The sequence below is a fragment of the Rattus norvegicus genome, chromosome 2 (assembly GCF_021556685.1).
Source record: "Rattus norvegicus strain SHRSP/BbbUtx chromosome 2, alternate assembly SHRSP_T2T, whole genome shotgun sequence".
In the NCBI taxonomy this organism is placed as follows: Eukaryota; Metazoa; Chordata; class Mammalia; order Rodentia; family Muridae; genus Rattus; species Rattus norvegicus.
In genome coordinates, this window is record NC_141535.1 from 27,272,152 (window position 1) to 27,293,968 (window position 21,817).

Consider the following 21,817-nt stretch of genomic DNA (forward strand, 5'->3'; position numbering starts at 1 on the left):
TTTGATTATTTTTGCCGAACAGGTTAGCAAACAAGTTTTGCAACAGTCATCACTGGAAAGGGTTAAATCAAAGGACCACTGGTCCACTGTGGTCCTCTGCCTTCAGTTAGACGTTTGGTGATGTTTGTTAGATAACATTTTTGTTCTTAAAGCCTGCTCTAGCTATGTTGCCCAGGCTGGTCCCAAACTTCTGAGCTCATGTGATTCTCTCATGTTAGCCTCTGAGTAGATGGGACTACTAGTGTGCCTGGCCTCTAGCAAAATTTTAAGTGTGTATGTAATTCAATCTAGTTATTGGTGTTCTGAGACTGTAATTATGGAAATTCTGACACCAGGATGCGGACACATGCGTTCAAAAGGTTGTTATAATATTTTAAAGTTTGGAAGAACACATATGTGTACAGCAGTAGGTTGCTGACTAGATAAAAAAGCCTCATCTAGGGGTTGGGGATTTAGCTCAGTGGTAGAGCACTTGCCTAGCAAGTGCAAGGCCCTGGGTTTGGTCCTCAGCTCCAAAAAAAAAAAAAAAAAAAAAAAAAAAAAAAAGCCTCATCTATTAATAAAGAGAACTAAGGCTAGACAGAATGTAAAATGGAGTAGGATTATTACAGTGGGAAAGAGCGAGCTAACCCAGGGATGCATTTCGAATATACCAGGGATAATTGGTGGTGATTCATAAGTGTTTGGAGAAGGAGGTCAGGTCTAGGAATAGAAGTCTAGCTGGAGAACGGAATTCCTGCTGATGGCAGACAGATGACCACCACACCAAGGGAGGGAGGGATCAACTTTGATTAGATATGGAGGGTGGAATATTCTTGCTAAAAATAACTTTACAAAGAACTGAGATAGATGTAGGTCCAGCAGAAGTCAGAAGGCTGCAAAGTTTGGTCAAGAAAAGAATCTTTTTCATTAACAAAATAAAATAATATGTCGATATTTAAAGCAAGGTAACTCTGTGTGGCATATGAGAGACAAAGGGGATGGATAAAGAGACCTAAGAGAATACAAAGAGGAAAAAAATAAGGTATAGGGCTGGAGAGGTGACTCTGATTAGGAGCACTAGGTGCCCTTCCAGAGGCCCCCGGTTCTGTTCCCAGCAGCTACATGGTAGCTCACAACTGTCTGTAGCTCCAGTTCCAGGAGATCTGACACCCTCAGACATACACAGATGCAGGTAGAGCACTATGCCCATAAAGTAGCTAAACAAATCTTTAAAAAGACATAAGATGACATTGATTTTAATTTGCATTAGGAGAAACACACACACATATTGTGCTTGGAGAACAAGTTCAATACATACAAACGTTTTTCTTTTTTTGATACAGGGTCTTGATATGTAGTTCCAGCTGTCCTTGCATGCACTGTTATATAACACAGACCTTGAACTCACAGAGATCTGCCTGCCTCTGCCTCCCAAGTGCTGGGAGTAAAGGTGTGGGCCACCAAGCCCAGCATCCAAATTTATCATATATTAGCATGATGGTTTAGATGAAAAAAAATGGAAATCAGAATATTACATGAAGGTTTTGGTGAGTATTGCAGAAAAATCATGGAAAAATAACCTTGTATTTTTGAAAAAAGTATTTATTTCAACACACACACACACACACACACACACAATGTACATGAGGGTAGGAAAGAAATCTGGCTTAGGTTTGGTAATAGATTTGATTCTTTGGTTCTTTCTCAAGTGTTTCTTCTGGACAGTTAGCATTTATAATTTTTTATTAGAAAGCTTTAGGGCTATATAAAAGTTTTAAATTCTGGAGGAGTGGAAGATTAGACTTCTGCATAGGGAGTTAAAATTTTACTCTTTCTGTACAGATAGACAATCTTATAATTAGGGAGGTCTAGGTCTCTCCTTGTCCACTTCCTCATGTTTTCAGAATGTGCTGGCTGGTTTTCTGTCAGCTTGACACAAGCTCGGGCCACTGGAGAGGAGGGAACCTCAATTGGAGACATGTCTCATGTTGTGGTGACTGCCCCTCCCCCCATCAAATCATTTTTGTTGCTACTTCCTGAATTTTGTTACTGTTATGAATCGTAATGTAAATTTCTGATAAGCAACACCTGAAGGGATTGTGATCCACAGGTGGAGAACAGCTGCTGTATGGGGCATTTTCTTTCTTTTTTTTTTTTTCTCTTTTCTTTTTTTTTCGGAGCTGGGGACCGAACCCAGGGCCTTGCGCTTGCTAGGCAAGCGCTCTACCACTGAGCTAAATCCCCAACCCCTGGGCATTTTCTTACTTAGTGATTGATGTGGGCCTACCCCACCATGGATGGTGCCATCCCTGGCTGGTGGTCTTGGGTTCCATTAGAAAGCCGACAGCGGGGGCTGGAGAGATGGCTCAGTGGTTAAGAGCACTGACTACTCTTTCAAAGGTCCTGAGTTCAAATCCCAGCAACCACATGGTGGCTCACAACCAACTGTAATGGAATCTGATGCTCTCTTCTGGGGTGTGTCTGAAGACAGCTACAGTGTACTCATAAATAATAAATAAATTAATTAAAAAAAAAAAGCAAGCAGACAGCGCAAGCAATGGAGCAAGCCAGTAAGCAGCACCCATTCACTGCCATGCATCAGCTCCTGCTTCCAGGATCCTGTGAGTTCCTGTCCTGACTTCCTTTAATGATGGACAGCATGAGGAAGTGTAAGCCAAATAAATAAACCCTTCCCTCCCCAACTTGCTTTGGTCATGGTGTTTCATTACAGCAACAGAAACAGAGAAGGAGAATTTTATGTTTTTCCAAAGGACATAGGCTTTATATCTTTATAAAATATTCCAGGAAGGAGGAAAAAAATAAATTACCCAATACTGTTTCTTTTTCTTGAGAAACATAACAGCTTTGACAGCCCGTCCCATTCCAAGGACAAGCTAAACAGAATAAAGCAAGACTTCCCCCACAACTTTCCAAAGCACAGGTCAACTGTTTACACGAGTCTGTATGAAAACGAAACAAAACAACAACCAGTGAAAATCCAGCAGCTTGTTAAAGAAAGAGAGACTTGAGAATGAGTCCTTTTCAAGTGGGGTGTGCTGGTGCACCGCAGACTTGGCAGCTTAAGGCAGGAGGATTGCAGGTTCCAGGCCAGGCAGGGCTACAGAGTGAGACCCTGTCTCTAAAAACATAATAAACCTTTTTCATAAGAAAATGAACTATTCGAGATAAATTGGATTAACAGGTTTGTGTGCAATTCTAAGACAATAAAAAGCACCTGGGGAGGGGGAAACACATGAAAGATAACCATATTCATTATCGACATGAACATATAAATTAATTATAATACAAGTATCTATATGACATTTATGACAAAATTATGAGAATGTGAGGAAATCCCTCTCATTCATAAATGTTAGGAAAGCAATTTAGAATATCTAATAAAGGTGTATATATTCTAAAATTAAAAAATTATATACTCAGGTCTATTTTGTAGTGAGGATGTGTACAGCATTGCCATTACTTGACAGATAAAGTAAGCAAGTCCTAGTGTCTTTCCGTAGTAAACGAATTAATTCATGCACACCACTTAGAATAGTGTATGGGGTATAAGTTAAGCATCATATAACATCATATAACACCTCATCACCGTCGATCAGTCGTAGGAGAGATTCCACCAATATCATCAATACCGGGAAGCAATGTATTTGAGATGCTCTAACACACATGTTATCTGGACAGGTTCATTGAAAGGTTAACTAACTGCCAACATTTGATCAGTTTGGAGGCTCCTCTCCCTCCTGGCACTAGGGAGGATCATGTTTTCAGAAAGACGACGCGATATTTCAGTCAGGTAGAGAAATATTGGTGGGACCCGGGTTGGTGTTTGCCGGGTGCTACCATTGGGTTTTGGTGATTGTCTGTCGGGCTCCAGGTATTCAGTCCTTTCTGGACCGTAGGTGTAGGGAATGAGGAACGAAGGAACCATAGTCACCAGGGAGGCCGGCTGGTGAGGCTCCTCTTAGAAAGCTGCCCGGGGCAGGAGGGCTGCAGCTACCGCGACCACAAACCATCCCACCTAGCTGCTTAGGGGATGTTGGAAAGTTATTTGCCAAAGAGTGGGAGCAGGTGGCTCCCAGAGGCGAGCGCACTCCGGCACCTCGCCGAGGCGCTCGGGGCAGCTGACTGCGGGCAGGACGCACGCCTAGAACTCCAAGTGAGAACCTCAAGCCCCAGGAATACTTAGCCAAAGCTTGCCCGTGGATGATCGCCTCGGTGCAGAGCCTGCAAGCCTTCCCGGGAGGAGGAGCTTTCAAGTCTAGAACGTCAGTGGTCTGGCCACGCTGGCTAAGAGAGGGGCGGGAACCTGCCCTAAAGGTTGAGAACTCGTGACCACCGAAGCTAAATTCGTCTGGCGTGTGCTCGGTGTTTCAGGAGGATTCCGGGAGCGATCAGCGGACAACAGAAGTGAAGCAAAGAACCTTGAAGGGTCTGAGATCTCCTCCAGCAAAACGCATCCAAGGGCCTCAAATCCAGTACTTTACTTGCCCACTACCCTCCGGCAAACTCGGTGCAAAAACCACAGCTTCCTGTTAAGGGTCTCGGGTGCAGCTTCCCGGCGGCCTCTAACACCCGGAGCGCGAGAATCCAGCGCTCCCGGAGCGGCAGGCGCCGGCCCGCGCGGACTCAGTGCGCACGCGCAGGGGGTGGGCCGCTCGGCCGGCTGGAGCGGTGACGAGCCCGGAAGCGCCGGCGCGCGCCCCCTCCGCACCAGAACTAGTTTTGTTCGGTGTCCTCGGAACGCCAGCCACCCGGAGAGAACCCCGCAAGCTCCCGCCCGCACCCGCCCGCTGGCCGGCACCGCCGCAATGTCTAGCAACAGTTTCGCCTACAACGAGCAGTCCGGAGGAGGGGAGGCGGCGGAGCTGGGGCAGGAGGCCACCTCGACCATCTCTTCCTCGGGCGCCTTCGGCCTCTTCAGCAGCGATTGGAAGAAGTGAGGACCCGGGTTCGGGGTGCGGGAGCGCTGCGGGGACGCTAGGCGGCCACCCGGCTGCTCTCGGTTCCGGAGGAACCTCCCTGCGGTCCCCGCTGCAGTGGGTGGGTGGGTGGGGTAGCCCCGCCGGCTGCGGGGCTTGTTCGGAACGTCTGGGGACGCCAAAGGCGACGCCGGTGGTTTTCAAACTTTGGTGGGGGAAAGGAAAACCGGTTGTTGAGCTGAGGTTCCACTTCCCAAACCGTTGACAGAGTTGATCTGGGCTGAGCACAGGAGCTTGAATTTTGAACTAGTGAATCAAACTAGTGGACAGGATCAGACCTCGAGAAAGTCATTTATTTAAAGGTGACGAGAGTATTTGGGGAAGGGGGTTGAGAGTGGGCCTGCTGCTTATTTGGACCCTGCAATATAAGGACTAAGAGGTGGGGTTCTCTATGAATGACAGCTTTGTTTTTTTAAAACCCTTTGGCGTTTTCTTACACCGTGATCTTTGCACCAGAGTACTCTTTCCCCCGCCCTCTAAGGCATTGAGATAATATTTAAATAGAGTGTTGCTGTGAACCAAACCTAATTCTAGTTATTTACAAATAGTATGAATTTTAAAAATAATCACTAACCACTTTTGTAAACAGTTACTTAGGGTTCACAGCAAATACCGCCCAGAATTGAAAACATCCTTAGCGGATTCAGTTTTAGTTTAGTTTTTTTGTGGGGTGGGGTGGGGTGGGCTTTGCTTTGTCGTGGTTCCTCCCCACCCCTTGCTTTCTGACAGGGTCTCACTATGTAACCTTGGCTGATCTGGAACTCACTAGGTAGAGCAGGCTGGCCTGAAAAATCAGAGAAATCCTCCTGTCTCTGCTACCCCAGTGCACAAACCACCATGCCATTTTATGTTTTTCTTATTTTTGATCTCTTATTGTTACATAGTGCAGTAAAACATAATAAACCGTCACTTAAGGTAAGGAAACTGGACTGATAGTCTTGTGGGTGTTAAGGGGTATAATTAAAATAAGAATTTGTGGATTAGACAGCTCAGGCTGGTCCCCAACTGGAACTTGCCATTCTCCTGTGTCTGCCTCCCAGGTGCTAATAGTTGAAATTGAGGTGAAAATTCGACTCTATTGACTAACATCTTGCATAAAGCATATAAATTATTTGTGTTCATTATTTCCAGGATATGAATGTTTAAAACATGATTGCTGTAAATCTGTCTTTGTGTGCATTTGTGTGACTGACTGATCCAACAAGGCGTTTATTATAACTACATTTCCCTCAGTAGAAGGTTTCAGTAGTTGAATTTGCATGTGACTTGTGTACACTTAGTCTACTTTTCTAATCTCTAAGCATCTAAGGTGTTTTTTCTTTCCGGCTATGTAAAATTTGGGAAGAATGCATGCCTCAGAGCTGAAGTTAGGGTTGAAGTAAAATGAGCGAACCTTGAGTGCTTGTGCATGGACACTCATAATTAACATCTTCAGTGTGTTTCTGCATGCCGGGGCCTTGCCTAGGCCAGTGCTCTGCCACCAAGCTACATCCCTAGTCCTCAGTCTTTAGTGGGCTGTTCCTGGTACTTCCATGATTCCACTTTAAGGGTGAGGAAACGGGAGTCTAGTTGGTTAATTTGCCCAAGGTCACGAAGCTGTCAAATTTGAACCTAGACATTATAATCTCAGTTCTTTCTTTCTTTTTTTTTTTTTTTCAGTTCTTTCTTTAATGTGTTTGCGTATGCTATTAACTCCTTGAAATCAATGCTATTTTTTCTTTTCTTTTCTTTTTTTTTCCGGAGCTGGGGACCGAACCCAGGGCCTTGTGCTTGCTAGGCAAGCGCTCTACCACTGAGCTAAATCCCCAACCCTGTTGTTTTTTTTTTTTTTTTTTTTTTTTTTTTTTTTTTTTTTAATTAGGGAATGCATACAGCTCACCAAAAGTTTAAAGTTTTGCATAGTAGCCATAGATCCTATATGACTTCTGGCTTTCAGGAACTGAAACATTTTGGCTACTGAGCTGCAGTTTAATGGAGTCAGTCGTGTAGAAAACAACAGACTCCTATTCTGAAAGAGGCCACCTAGTCTCTCCTGAGCTCTCATTAAAAACATTTGTCTTTCAAAATAGGATCTCACTATGTAGCTCAGGCTGGCCTCAAACTTGTAATCCTTCTGCCTTAGATTCTTGAATGCTTGGATTTCTGGGTGTGACCTATCACACCTGGCCATTTTGCTCCACTTTTTAATGGATTACTTTGTAATAGCTTCTTTTCCTTTTGTCTTTGACTTTAAAATCATTTCAGTTTTTATGCCCCCAGCATTTGTCAGGAGAACCACTCTATGTAAAGTCACTGGTTATCATTTTAGATTTTACTTTTTCACTTGCGTTGGTGTGTGGGTTTGTGTGGTACCCTCGGAGGCCAGAAGAAGGCCTGGAACTGGTGTTAACAGGCATACGGTGCTGGAACTGAAACTGGGGTCTTCTGAAGATCAGTGTGGACTCTCAGCCGCTGAGCTCTCTCTCCAGTCTGGAGCCACAGTCAAAACAGTCACTGTGCTCCCCTGCCCCTCCTGTCTCCTTCCCTCTTCTCTCTGCCTTACCCCTTTCCTTTCACATTCACACACACACTTCTCTACACACATGTCACATGCATTGTTGTCTTCTGAACCGTGGAGATTATGTTTAGATCGTGCCCTTTACCCTTAAAACCTTAGTATCTGTTTTTGGTAATAAAAACAGTCCCTTAAGTCGTCAGATATGATCAAGGAGTTAACACTGGTACAGGAGATAGCGTGCTAGTCAACAGGCCTTTGCTGGAGTCCCATCATCTTTGGGTTTGAGTTTCCGACACTGATTTGAGCACAGTGTCGTAATGTGTCATCTGTTGTGCCTAGAGACACAAGGTTCCCAATCTTCCTAAGTTTCCCAGTTAAGGGCTTTTCTGGTAGCTTGATTTCTATTTTTACCCCCTTCCCCAATCTGGGTTTCTTGGGAGATAGCTCGAGACCATTTGGCTAGCTTTTACATTAAAGTCTTCAGCAGCCAGCCATGAAGTTTTTGTTATAGAGATGGGCCTCTGTGTGTGTGCAGGTAAGTGTAGGTGATTAAGGAGGGCAGCAGAGGGCAGCAGATGCCCTAGGGTTGGAGTAGGCGTGGCTGTGATGTGGATTGGTAGCCTAAGATACAGTCTCCTGAACCTGCCTGCTGCTGTGGCTGAGTGGGGTGCCCTGCTCCCTGTGTCCTCTGCCGTGCACTCTCTCGTTGTGTGTTTTGGGCTCTGTTCTTTAGTACTTCACTGACTGTTCCAAATACGTCTAATCTCTTCCTGATCAGTCACTGATTTTTGTTCTCAGACTCTATTTGAAATTTTGTAACCCTTCTCATCCTTCAAACAAAACCAGAACGGGAAGCTTACATTGCCTATGAATGCATATCCCCCTCAGCATATAGCTTTTGTGAATCATCCCAGTGCATTACTTTACTGGCCTTACAATGTTCTTCACTTTTAAATGTAAAGAGCTAACTTCTGCCCCCTGGCCCCCGCCGCTTTATTTTGGAATAGTCTATATTTCCATTGCTTTTAGTTATCACCTAAGTCATTTGTCTTTATTTTTCAAAAAAAAAAAAAAAAAAAAGAAAAAAAAAGAAAAAGAACCTTCCTTACCTTAGTCCATTTGGGTGTATATATAAAGAAATAATTTCAATTTCTTCTGGCTTACCATCTAATTGCAAAGTAGTTTCTAGATGAAGGGTAAGACTAGTCAATTTTCTGATTTTCTTCTGAATTTCTAAGTGTCTTTTTATGTATCTCATTAAAAAAATTAGAGCAATCATTTAAAACAATTTTATTGCCACGCAGTAATTTTATATATGTGTGTGTGTATATGTATATACATATATATATACACATATACATATACATATATATATTTATGGTGTTCATGGTGGCATTTCAACATGTGTATACATTACAAACTGATCAAACCAGGGTAAATTAGCAATTCTGTCTCCTTATTTTTTTTGTGTACAGCCTTTGGCTCCTTTCTTGTTTCTCACAACTGTGAAGTAGTTCATTGAGGATTATAACTGGCTTACTGTACTATGGCAGTGTCTTAGTTACTGTTCTGTTGCTGTAAGGAGACACCATGACCAAGGCAACTTTTGTAAAAGAAAGCGTTTAACTGGGAGTTTGCTTCAGTTTCAGAGTGTTAGTCCATGATCATCCTGGTATACACAGGCCTGACACTGGAGCAGTCATTGAGAACATCCCATCCTGATCTGCAGGTAGCAGGCAGAGGGAGCAAGACTGGTCCTGGTGTGGGCTTTTGAAACCCTAGAGCCAGTCCCAGAAGCATATCTTCTCCAGCAAAACCACACCTTCTCTAACAAGCACACACCCGATCCTTCCCAAACAGTTTCACGAAGTGGGACCAAGCATTGCACATACGAGCCTATGGGAGCCATTCTCATTCAGACCATCACAGGGGACTAGAACTCCTTTCATCTAACTAGTTTGGTAGTCATCCAGCTCCTCTCTTTTCCCCTCTCAGTTCAACAGAAACATACGAGTGATTGCAAATGTGTGATGCTGGTTATGCTGGAGCACAGGGTTTCCCAAGTCTCCCCTTCCTAGAGAGCATTGTGCTATTAGAGAGTCACAGGAGGCAGAAGGTTTAAGTTAATGCTTTCCAGTGATAGCAGCTCAGCTATCACTCTTGCTCAGCTTGGTTGAGTTCTTCACATTTCCGTTTCCTTGTTTCTAGAAAGGCGTGGTAATACTTGCCTGTTCTGGGAGATTTTTTGTAAGACAGCGTATTTAAAGGAGAGCTCTCATCTTCCCTCTCCCCTTTCTCTTTCTCTCCTTCCTCTTTCCTTCTTTCCCTTCCCTGTCCATTCTTCCTGTCTGTCTGTCTAGAGCTATGATCTCCTATTGTTCAGGCTGGCCCGGAACTCACTGTGTAGACAGATTAGCAGTCCTTTTCCCTCAGCCCCTCTGTAGTCCTGGGATGACAAGCATGAGTCACTGTGTGCAGAAGAGGGTGAGTTTTCTTTCTTTCTTTCTTTTTTTTTTTTTGGTTCTTTTTTTTCAGAGCTAGGGACCGAACGAGGGTGAGTTTTCTAACCTAGAATCAAAACTAGGAAAACGTGCCAGAGTGCCACTGAAGTGCTGGTGCTGCAGCCTGAGGTCTGAGGAGCCTTGCCACACGGGTGAAAGAGGGAGCTTATTTAGGGCCAGAGAGCTGCAGGAAAGGACCCACATCCGAATGAAAGCAAGGTGGGCCTCCATGTTCTCAGCAGCAGCTAGGGAAGCTTGGGGGTGGTTGAACCACCCAGGCAGACTGTTAGAAGATGGGCAGTGCACATAAAACCCATTTGCCTCTGAATAGAAGACTCTGGAAAGAGTGCAGGGGGTAAATGGAATGGAGGCCGCAGCGGGCCCTTGCATGTAATAATTAAAGATTAGCAACCAGGAATTCAGCAATCCGTCCCTACTGACTGAATTACATTGAAAGGTGAAAGGTTTAGCCCTCTGCTGATGTTGGAGTGGATTTGTTACTTTAGATTCAAAGAGCATTTTTAGAGACTACCTGAGGGCTGCCTGTTTCTCTGTTTCCCTGAAATGGGAGTTAGATTACGTGCGTTATCATTACATGCATTACCAGCTTTGTGGTGGCAGCTTTGAACATTCCCTCCCTCCCTCCGTTCCTCCCTCCCTCCCGTCTTTAATCTCAGTGCTTCTCACTGCTGCTGAGTCTGGAGACCACACTCACCTGGTTTGTATGAAGCTCTCACAGGCCCAGCTTTATCTCTCTCGTTTTGCTGTCTTTCAAGAAGTTAGTAGACATGCGCCTAGTGAGACAGTCTATTTAGAGGATGGCCTTAAGTATATTTTCCAAAACAAGCCAGTTCTAGGTGTCAGTAAAACATTATTTTGACATAGCTTAAACTGTGTCACTGTGTCACAAGATGAGCTGTAAATGTGTTTATGCAACTGTTTCCATTTCTATCTATATGTTAGTTTTATTAGAATCTGTGTCATGTTTTTATTTTTTATTTAATGCTTCTTTATGGTTTCAGTTGTCCCCTTTATTCTTACTCTAGTGTTTCTGATCGACATGTTTACTTTATCCAGTGATTCTGTGGCCTTGGCATTCTAGGAACTCAGTGGATATTTGTTAAACATTTATCAAGAGCAGTGGTTTTCAATCTTCCTAACACTGTGACCCTTTAATACAAGTCCTCATGTTGTGGTGACCCCCAACCATAAAGTTACTTCATTGCTGTTTATAACTGTAATCTGCCTGCTGTTAGGAACTGTAGTATAAATACTTGATATGCAGGCCATCTGATACACAATCCACAGGGAGAGCTGCTGACTTGGAGAAATGTCTCACACATTGTAATACTAAGTGATATAATTCATGTGGATCAGGAAAGTATTTTTGGGTTCACAGTTTTGCCTGATGCATATTTCTGTGTCCTTTTACTCTGCTCAGGGATTCAGAGTGCATTAGAACTTACTGTCTCAGTGGGCAGTGCTGTTCAGAAGTGGAGACTCAGAGAGAGAAAGAGAGAGAGAGAGAGAGAGAGAGAGAGAGAGAGAGAGAGAGAGAGAGAGAGAGAGAGAGAGCAAGCTCGGCAGTCGAGAGGGAGCATTTGTGCTCTTGTAGAGGGCTGCAGTTCAGTCTCCAGCACACATGGGACTCAGTCCTGTAACTCCAGCTTCACTTACTTGACACCTTTTTGTGATTGGTGTGGACACCTGCATACCTGTGCAAACATCACATTCGTGTGTGCACACACATGTAGGGTGGCTGGGGGTAGATTTTGTGCATAGCATTCTGTGCCAAGCCTGTGGTTTGATCCTGTGCACCTCCTTTTGTGGCCCCTTTACAAAAGACAGCTTACTACCTGCAATAGTTTCGGAACAGCCATTTTCTTCATGGCATTGCTTCTTGTCTTGACTGCGTTAGGTTTAATTAACTTGGAATTTCCATGTCAGTCAAGCTTTTAAGCCTCATACCTTTCAAAGGCAGATTTTATTAAACCCTGGGATTACTCTATACATATTCCTTTGGGTTTGTGTGTGTCTTGGTGCTGTGATCTGATCCAGCTTGTGGTCTGTCACGAGCTGGACTCCCTGCTCACAGTATTTATCCTGTAGAGATAGTGGTCATTTATCTCCTGACAGTAATACAAACATAGACTGACTGCTAAATTGTGTTGGATATCTTGACTTTTCAGTGTGATATACTCATGGGATGGCATTTACTAATAGAATTTAATTCTTGAAATACATCTTAAACCAAATGTGATGGTTAAATGTGATGAAACCTGCCGATAAGCAGAGCTCTGCCCTCAGTGTCCCCTTTGCCTTGCTTCCCCCGGTCTATTCCTGCAGGAGAGTCCGTGCTGACTATATTTTAGCAGGTACTCAGCCAGGAAACTGCTCCTCTCTTGATAGAGGCTACGTTAAGATCACAGAAATTTCTAAAAATCTGAATCCCTCCCTTTCTGGCTCGTCAGATGGTGAGCTGTGCAGTAGTGTGCTCTTAGGAGACACTTAGATCTTTGAGCGTCATTCCTCAGAAGGAAGGCATTTAAACATCAGCAGCAACAAGGAGCAGACAGACGGTTCACTGGAATGTTCTTGTTTTAAGAAACTGCGTTAAAGTTACACTCACAGCATGACAAATGTGTCGCAGTGAAATAATATGACAGCATCGCGCTGGTGTGTATAAATGAACCACTGACAAAAACAAATTGCCTCCAGTCCAAATGGGAAATTTAAAGTGAAGAGCCAAAGTAGAGCAGTCAGGGAGGAAATGATTCGGCGTCTCCTATCATGAACAGTGCTGGTTGTATTTAGGGAAGATATTTAGCATACCAGCTGCAACAAGTCCACAGCTCCACACACACAGACAGTTTGTAGCCAGCGCCTGCTTGTGAGTGGGCTGATCCCTCGCATTGCTGATAGGAGTGGGTGTCCCAGTCAGAAGGCCAGAACAATTCTTTAGCAGAATGAGTTAGCATGGTGGCCGGACAAGGGAGAGACTGAGGCTGGTCCTCAAGCATGGCCTGGCAGAGTGCACCATCTCTGCTCTTGCAGTGGGTTAAGAGTATGATCGTGAGGATGGGCAAGCTGTTAGTGCAGGACAGTTCAGTGGTGAGGAGGGGTGAGGGTGGCGCCAGCTCAGGCTGGGCTCCATGGCTAAGGGCTTTGGAACTTACTCTGCAAGCTAAGCTGTCGGAGAGTTTTAAGTACAGTGTTAGAACATGGTTAACTGTTCATGTCAATTGTATGACAGACATATTTCCATAACTAACACATATTAGAGGTAATTTATTGATTTAACACATAGGAGTGTTGTCTGCATGCTAGACATTGGTCTTTAAAAATATTCTTCCTTTCCTCTCCCCCTCATTTGCCCTCGCTACTTCTTGTGTGTGTGTGTGTGTGTGTGCGTGTGTGTGTGTGTGTGTGTGTGTGTGTGCGTGTGTGTGCGCGTGCGTGTGTGCGTGTGTGTGCGCGTGCGTGTGTGTGCGCGTGCGTGTGTGTGCGCGTGCACACGCATACATGAAAGGATGTTCCATTCCATGTTGGGATCAGTGGACAGCTTTTGAGCATTGCTTTTCTTATTTCACCAAATGGTCCCAGGGATTGAACTCGGATCGGAAGGACGGTACTGTGTATCTTTACCCTGTAAGCTGTCTCGCAGGCTCCAGGCACAATGGTTGATGCTGAGGAATAAGCTATGAAAACCTGCTGTGGTGGAGTTCATAGTTCTTGCTCGGAAAGATGCCCACCGAACAGGTCACTGCGCAGCCATCTGATGATAAGAAGTGCAGTAGGAGGGTGGGGTATAGGACCTCAGAGTGAGGTCGGGGTGGAGCTTGCAGTGTAGAGACAGACAGGAGAAGGTCCAGAAGCACATACGTGACGGAGGTGAGGAAGCGGCATGCCAGTGCTCATCCACAGGCAGCAGCTGCCCAGGCGTCAAGGCAGGAGAACTTGATCCTCTGTGAGGATCAAGACAGAGGCCGGTGTGGCTGGGTAAGCAAAGGAGGAACAGGAAATAAATCAGTAGAGGATGAAATGAGAAGAGATAAGATTTGGGGTGCAGGGCGGGGGCCAGCTTGCAGAGGGCCTTGTAAAGGCTTAGGGTTTTTGCCCGAGAGAGAAGGAATGCTGCCGAGGGCTTTGAGGACAGGAATGGAATGACTCTGCTTACCCTTAAAGGAGCTAGAGGGCCCCATGTGAGCTGCTGGTTATCCCAGGCTTGAGACGGGAGAGACCAGAGAGGGGCAGTAACCACAGGATGATCATTCTGCTGATGCTCGAGCTGTGATGGACGGGTAAGAAGAAGACAGTGCTGGCCACCTGAGCTCTTTCGCACATGCACTGGAAGTTTAGAATTGTCACTGAGTACAGTGAGGAAGGCCATATAAAGACAAGCAGACAAACAAACCCACCACCTACGGGGCCAGGGACGCTTCTGTGTCGTTTGAGATAGTATTGGGTATAGAGTTAGTACATAGACAGCTAGATCTGTGAATCTGGATCTGGAGTGTAAGGGAGGAACGAGGCTTAGGGTTGGGTGTGAATGGGTAGAGAACAAAATTGGAGTGCTAAACACTGGGACACTCTTGGGGTAATGGGGTCAGAGCATACAGATGGGTCAAGGAAAGTGACCACTGAGATGTAAGTTTGGGTTCGTTGATGTGGAGAACTTGGTAATCTTTTTTTTTTTTTTTTTTTTCTCTCACAGCATCAGGGTTTCTCTGTGTTGTCCCTGGCTGTCCCAGAACTCTCTTTGTTGGCCAATCTGGCCTCAAACTCACAGAGATCCACCTTCCTCAAACTCACAGAGATCCACCTTGCCTCTGCCTGAGAAAGGGATTAAAGGTGTGCACTACCACTGTCTGTCAGAATTTGGTAATCTTGACCAGTATTTTAGGTACAGTGATGTGCCTGAGTGGATTTGAGAGAAAAGTGAAGAATTATAGGTAAAGTGTGCTCCAGTACAGGGAACAGAGACAGAGTGCCTGGGGAGACATGTTGGGGGAGGAGGCTTTGAGTGAGATGGCAGCAGTCACTAAGTCCTTGTTCATGGAGCCAACTGATGGAGAGGGAGAAACACTGCTAGGAAGAGAACATGGGGTGACAACTTCTTTCCTCACAGAATGCTTAGCACATGCGCACCTGCTCTAAAGTGAGCATCGCTTTCACGCCCAGAAAGAATCAATTAATGACAGAGAGACTTGGACTCCTCCACCTTATGCTTCTCTTTCAGGGTGGGGCTTTTCAGGTGAAATATGCATTTGGGGCACACACACGCAGAGTAAACAACTGTGACATGCAAATAATATATATTTTTTATACATACAGACACACACACACAGAGTGAACCCTTATTAACTATAGCACAATTATCTTAAGAAAGAATGACGTTAAGAGTAAGTTTAAGAACTACCTAAGTATTGGTGTTGTTGGATGGGAAGTCTTATGAAGACTTTCCTCATATACTTGTCCTAGCTCACAGAGGGAATCTGCTAGGTTCAAAGCTGTGCTGTTCATCATGGCTGTTAGCCAAATGGACCTCTTTAACTTTAATTGAAACAGAAGACTCAGTTTGTCACTCCCACTGGAGTGAGGCTGTCTGCCTCTGGAGCCAGCTGTTAGCACAGTGGGCAGTGGAGTAGTGCAGAGGTTGCTTTTATGGCAGAACATCCAAGGAGGACAGCTGCTTTCTGGGTTTAGAGCTCACTGGGGAACATGAGAAAGTTCACTTAGAGCTGGGAGAAAAGGAAGGACTGGTGAGAGCCTGTGATTTCATGGGACACTGTGCTGAGTTTTGGACTTTGTCATGAAAGTTTGCACACTTGAGCTGGCAAAGAATTCTAAGTAGAAGAGTAATGAATTCACGGAGATTTGTTTTAAAAATGTTTGGGATATTAAATTGGACCGGCGTGAGAATGGTAGCATTGTATGATGTTGGAAAAACAAATAGAGCAAGTTTGGAGTGAGGAAAGGAGGTGTTGAGCTCTGTTTTGGGTATCGAGTTTGAATTGATAAATGAACATCCTGTTAGCAATCTGATTGCTAGATGTACCCTAACCTAGGCTGATGATAGACATTTGCTAGTTACCATTTGGTGATGGTGTCCAGCATCATCTTGGTAAAGCCAGTGTTGAGGAGAGGGAGGAATCAGTGCTTGCTCGGAAAGCCAGACATAGGATTCAGTTTGGAGAAGCTGTGGAAGTTGGCCGTACACACAAAGGCCAAGCCTCCTGAAAGACAGAGATGACAGGTATGTGGCTTTTGTCAGAGTTTGTGGCAGGAAGGCACGCTGCTCAGGCATGACCACTCTGGGACTAGTCTGCTGGTCGGAAAGCCTGTCATAGAGGGTCACGTGCCCGGCGGCTACTTACAGCTTGCAGCCTCTGAGTTCCTTGGGGATGAAGTGTGGATGAGCAGAGCCCCTGCTCTGAATAGTTTTGAGGATTTAAAGGTCTGACACTGTTAAATACAGACGGTCAACTTTCCTAACATAAACTGTTAGTGTTTGCTGATGGCTGTCAGCAGCCGGTCGTGCTCCTCTGATGTGCAAGTAGCGTTATTACCACCACTGCAGCACCATTAAGAGCCACCCCATTCTTAAAAAGTTTGGCCTTTCCCAGCTGTTAGGATTATGGGACCACTGTTAATTTTCACATTAAGCATTGCTTTGCTTTTTCAGTTTTAAAATTATTACTGTTTCTGCACTTTTCTTTTGAATCCTATTTTACTACATTTGGAATAGCTAAGTTATATAAAGTCCCTCTAATGTGACCGTATAATGATAGGCCAAGTTCATGAGTACCAGGTGAGTCCTTCAGCATGGGCGTCAGGGATTTGGGGACAGTGAGTATGCAGTAGAAGGTGGTAAGTTTTTGTCTCAGACGTTTCTTTATTTAGCATTACTGTTTTGTTTTTGTTTGCTTGTGCGTATGCTGGGCCAGAGCTGCATCCCCAGCTCGCCTTCCCGTTCTCTCACAGTGCTCTGTTGTTGAGGCAGCCTCTTAAGCTCATTCCTAAAAGGAGAGAGCTTCAGGCAGAAATGAAGTGTTTCTAGAAGGTCTGTGGGCAGCAGAGCCAGCCTCTGGTGAGTGTGAGGCGGCAGTGAGGTCAGGAGATGCTTTGGTTGTGGTGGCCGGGCGTTTGTCAGTGCCTGGTGGTGGAGAAGCAGTGTGAGAGCATTTGCAGTAGATGGACAGGAGAATGAGCCGTGAGAGAGATGGCCAGCTCCAGGGACGTTTGCCGGCCAGTGCAGAGAGAAAGCGTGTCGGGTACAGGGAGACACAGATTCTTGGGCTGTCTTGAGAAAGGACAGATGATGCCAATGTAGCGAGCAGGAGCGGGCAGAGGAGGAGGGTAGACAATGTCAGAGAGAAGCCCAGGGGACCACAGAGGAGGGCAGGATAGATTTGGAGTCTGTGAGCAAGAGGGAAGAGGAGAGGGGACAAGGTGAGAGGCTGTGACAGAGCCAAGGGGTTGTGTGGTGACTGAGGGCTTGTCTGACTGCAGTTAGAGCCTTGTTTGTGTTGTCCTGATCTCTGGCAGTAATCTGCAGTCATGCCCAATTCCAAGAAAACTGTCAGTTCACAGTGCAGGCTGAGGTTTTGTTAAATGAAGCTATGAATGTCGATTTGGACAAGAAGGTTAGGATATTGGTACAGAAAAATGTTAGATTAAAAACATATCCAAACTGGAGTGGGAAAGAATAGTAGGGAAAAATCCTTGTGTGTAGAACTAGAAGTTTCCAAGAAGAGAGAGGAGCAGCAGTAGTAATGGCTGAGAGGGTCAAGGGTAAGTAAAGGACTGATTTTAAAAGTCATGGATTTTCGTGGTGCAGAGGTTGAGCACTGGGTGTTCACCAGGTTTGGGGCTGTGGAAGTGGGCAGCTGACAATTAAAAAGAGGAGGTGAGGGCTAGGAAGCTAGAGGTTGGCGTGGGAGATGGGGAACCAAGAGTAGCCGATGGCTGAGGTGTCTTAGTTGAGTGGAGGAGTGGCAGATGATGCAGCCAAGGATGAACAGGGTTCTGGGACAGCTAGAAAACTCAGCAATACTGACTGTATGCAGCTAGTCATGTGTGGACTGTGTGGTAACACTTTAGGACACTAATCTTTTCTTGTCTCTATTTCTATTGTCTTTTCTCCACTAAAATTTAGAGCCTTTTATTTGTTATAAGCAATGGAATGCCTACCTCCTCTTCCTTACATTAAAGTGAGAACAGAGATTGGAATTTATATGTGTAATGGCAACAATGCAATGGTTATTTTTATCTTTTTATCTCTGCTTCTTTATGTCACTCTATATCACCATAGCCTCTCTATGCCACCATGGCTTCTCTATGCCACCATGGCTTCTCTATGCCACCATGGCCTCTCTATACCATCACAGCCTCTCTATGCCATCATAGCCTCTCTATACACCATCATAGCCTCTCTATGCCACCACAGCCTCTCTGTACCACCACAGCCTCTCTATACCACCACAGCCTCTCTATACCATCACAGCCTCTCTATACCATCACAGCCTCTCTATGCCATCATAGCCTCTCTATACCATCACAGCCTCTCTATACCATCACAGCCTCTCTATGCCATCACAGCCTCTCTATGCCATCACAGCCTCTCTATGCCATCATAGCCTCTCTATGCCACCACAGCCTCTCTATGCCATCACAGCCTCTCTATACCATCACAACTTCTCTATACACCATCATAGCCTCTCTATGCCACCACAGCCTCTCTATACCATCATAGCATCTCTATGCCACCACAGCCTCTCTATGCCACCACAGCCTCTCTATGCCACCACAGCCTCTCTATGCCATCACAGCCTCTCTATGCCACCACAGCCTCTCTATGCCATCACAGCCTGTCTATGCCCCTACAGCCTCTCTATGCCCCCACAGCCTCTCTGTACCATCATAGCCTCTCTATGCCACCATAGCCTCTCTATGTCACCACAATCTCTATACCATCATAGCCTCTCTATGCCACCATAGCCTCTATGCCACCATATTCTGTATGCTACCTGTCTTAGGTTTTGCATTGCTGTGAAGAGACAGCATGACCAAGGCAACTCTTAGAAAGAAAACATTTAATTGGGGTTGCTTTACAGGTTCTCAAGTTCAATCCATTATCATGGTGGGAAGCATGGCAGTGTTCAGTCAGGCATGGTGCTAGAGGAACTGAGAGTTCTATGTCTGGTTCCAAAGGCAAACTGGAGAAGACTGGCAGCTAGGCAGCTAGGAGGAAGGTCTCTCAAAGCCCAACCCCACAGTGACACAACTTTCTCCAACAAGGCCATACCTCCCTGGGCCAAGGACATTCAAACTACCATACCACCATAGTCTCTCTATGCCACCATAGCTTCTTACCCCATAGCCTTTGTCTTCAGCTTGGAGATGTGAGCCAGCAATCTAATAACAACAATACCTTATATGGGCTTTGCTTGAGCCAGGGCCTCACTATGTAGCTAGAAGTTTCTGTGTAGACCAGGCTGGTTTCAAACTCAGAGCTCCACCTGTCTCTGCCTCTCAAGGGTTAAAATAAAAGGTGTGTGTCACCATACTCAGCCTTATATACTATTTTTATTTTCAGTATAAGCCCTTCCCTTTTATTACCTCAAGAATTTATAGGTCTGCCCAGACTTCTTACGTGTTATTCCCTCTGAGGCGTGAACCAGGCGTCTGCATGTGCTAGGCAGGGGCTCTGCTACTGAGTTACATCCCAGCCAGATGGACTGTGTAGGGCTCTCTGTGCCCTCTGACCCCAGGTCTGTAGTCTCAGTTGTTTGACTGAACTGTGGCACTAGTGCTGTGGACAAGCCCAGTTACTCAGCCAGAAACCTCTGGATCGGAGTCTGTGTGAACTCCTTTAGCTCTTGTGTCTTTCTGTAGATGAGAATGTACCACTTGGGGCCCGTTCCTTTTGCTTTGGAAGGCTGTGACATTTACATCTGTGCCTGAAAGTTGAGGGCTGCTTCACCTCTGCAGTGTGCAGGACCCTTTATGTGTGTGCGCTTGTCTTTCTAGGTGTCAGAGCACGGCCCTAGAAAATGTTAACTTTAAGTGCACCCCAAAACATCACTGCAGCACTCAGCTGTATAACCCCTGTTCTTAGGATGGACACCAGAGTCCGCTGTCCTTCACACTGTCATGGCTACCCCTCAGTCCCCTATTTCATTTGCTCCTTCTTTTTTATCCAAATGAGCCTTCACCATCGAAGGTATTGTACTGTCATCTTCTGTCACTCCTCCTGAATGTGCTTTTTCCTTTCCTGACCCCACTTTAAGGTCTAGGTCACAGCCACCTTGGCCAGCAGCCCTATCCTCTATTGCTCACTTTCTATCCCACGTGAAAATGACAGTTACAGGGCCCCGAGGTGGCTGAGTGCCTAAAGATATTTGCCGCCCAAGTTTGCAAATCTGGCAGCTGAGTTCAGTTACCCATAGCCCTTCCAGAGGAGAGAGCAGACTCCAGAGTTGGCCTCTGACTTACACACATGCACGCCCCACCCCCAAGACACTAATAATAAGGAAAATTAAAATTAAAAAGGACAGTTAGAGGTAAGTATCCATTTTCAGTACACAGTAAACTTCAGTGGTTTACACATTTAGATCAGATTCTTGTCACCAGGGCGTGGTGGCACGGGAAACAGGTGCAGGCAGATCTCTGTGAGTTACAGCCTGGTCCACAGAGTAAATCCTAGTACAGCCAAGGCTACACAGTGAAACCTTGCCTCAAAAAACAAAACAAAACAAAAACCCGACCAAATAAATAAATAAAATTATATTCCTGTCAAGTAGGGCTGGAGTCTTTGTTTTGTCAAGAAGGTTTCATAGCCTTCATCAGGAACTTGGAGGGATCACATGACTTAAAAACCTACAACAAAACCAAAAACACTGGTTTTACCATTTCACCCCCACACCATCCTTTCCTTGGAGTGGGCTCAGGCTGCCCTGGGTGACTGAGCCTCTGATGCTTCTGCCTCTAGGAGTGCTGGAATTGCAGGTGTGGACCATGCTACTCCCAGTGTTGTGCTGTCTCTTCCTGCCCCAGATCTTGGGGCTGACCCCTCCTAAGGGTAGAGTTCAGCAGTGTAAGAACTGGCTTGGTGCAGCTCTGTAGACCTTGACTGCGTCACCACTGACCTTTTAAAGGCTGAGTTTTAGAAGCATACCTTTCCAAGTGCTTCAGGGACGAGCTTATTGCAGGTAGAGACTGCGTATTGGCCTCCCCAGCTCCCTACACAGAAGGCTGATCCAATGCGTCAGATGGGAAACTTACCTTCTGTGGCCTTGGAAACGTTTGCTTTTAAAAAAAGTTTAAAATTAATCTGGCTTTGAGTTGGCATAGCTTACTAACACAGTTGTAGAAACTTAGATTTACCCTCATGTAGTTTATGAATTTCTTGGAGGAAGAGTGAATACTGATACTCAGCCTTGATGCACCAACTGACAGTTTGGATGCCAGTTTATGCCCATCTGTCACTGTGGCACTGTGCCCATTGTCACCGTGGCACGCCAGTAGCAGCGAGGCGTGGGAGCCAACAGAGATGAATTGTTTGGATGGAATACACTAGTCTGTAATACTAATTAATTTTGAGCTGATGAATCTGCGTGAGCTAATGTTAACCAAATACAGCCCAAGTACCCTCAGTGAAAACACAGTGCGCTTTGACTTCCGAAGGGGTCTATCACGGACATTTCAGACTGCACTGAGGATCCTTACAGTCAGTGTTTACTATGGTTCCAGCAGTCAGTTTTCTTTGTATAAAATTTAGAGCTTAAAAGAAAAAAAAGCGCAATGTTTTCATCATGGTAGAATGCGATCCGCAAGGA

At 45.4% G+C, this 21,817-nt stretch overlaps 1 protein-coding gene across 4 annotated transcripts in view; it reads left to right on the forward strand.

The window, feature by feature from the left end:
• The first annotated feature begins 4,682 nt into the window (after positions 1 to 4,682).
• Ap3b1 (adaptor related protein complex 3 subunit beta 1) overlaps positions 4,683 to 21,817 on the forward strand; it is a 200,184-nt gene continuing 183,049 nt past the window's right edge. The window contains exon 1 of one of the 4 annotated variants that reach the window (XM_087621633.1): positions 4,683 to 4,936. In XM_087621633.1, coding sequence (XP_087477759.1) covers positions 4,809 to 4,936 — 128 coding nt within the window. In that variant the 5' untranslated portion in view covers positions 4,683 to 4,808. Of the gene's footprint in view, positions 4,937 to 9,676; positions 9,961 to 21,817 lie in introns of those variants that run through there. The other 3 variants (NM_001429216.1, XM_087621631.1, XM_087621632.1) reach the window with 3 other exon arrangements.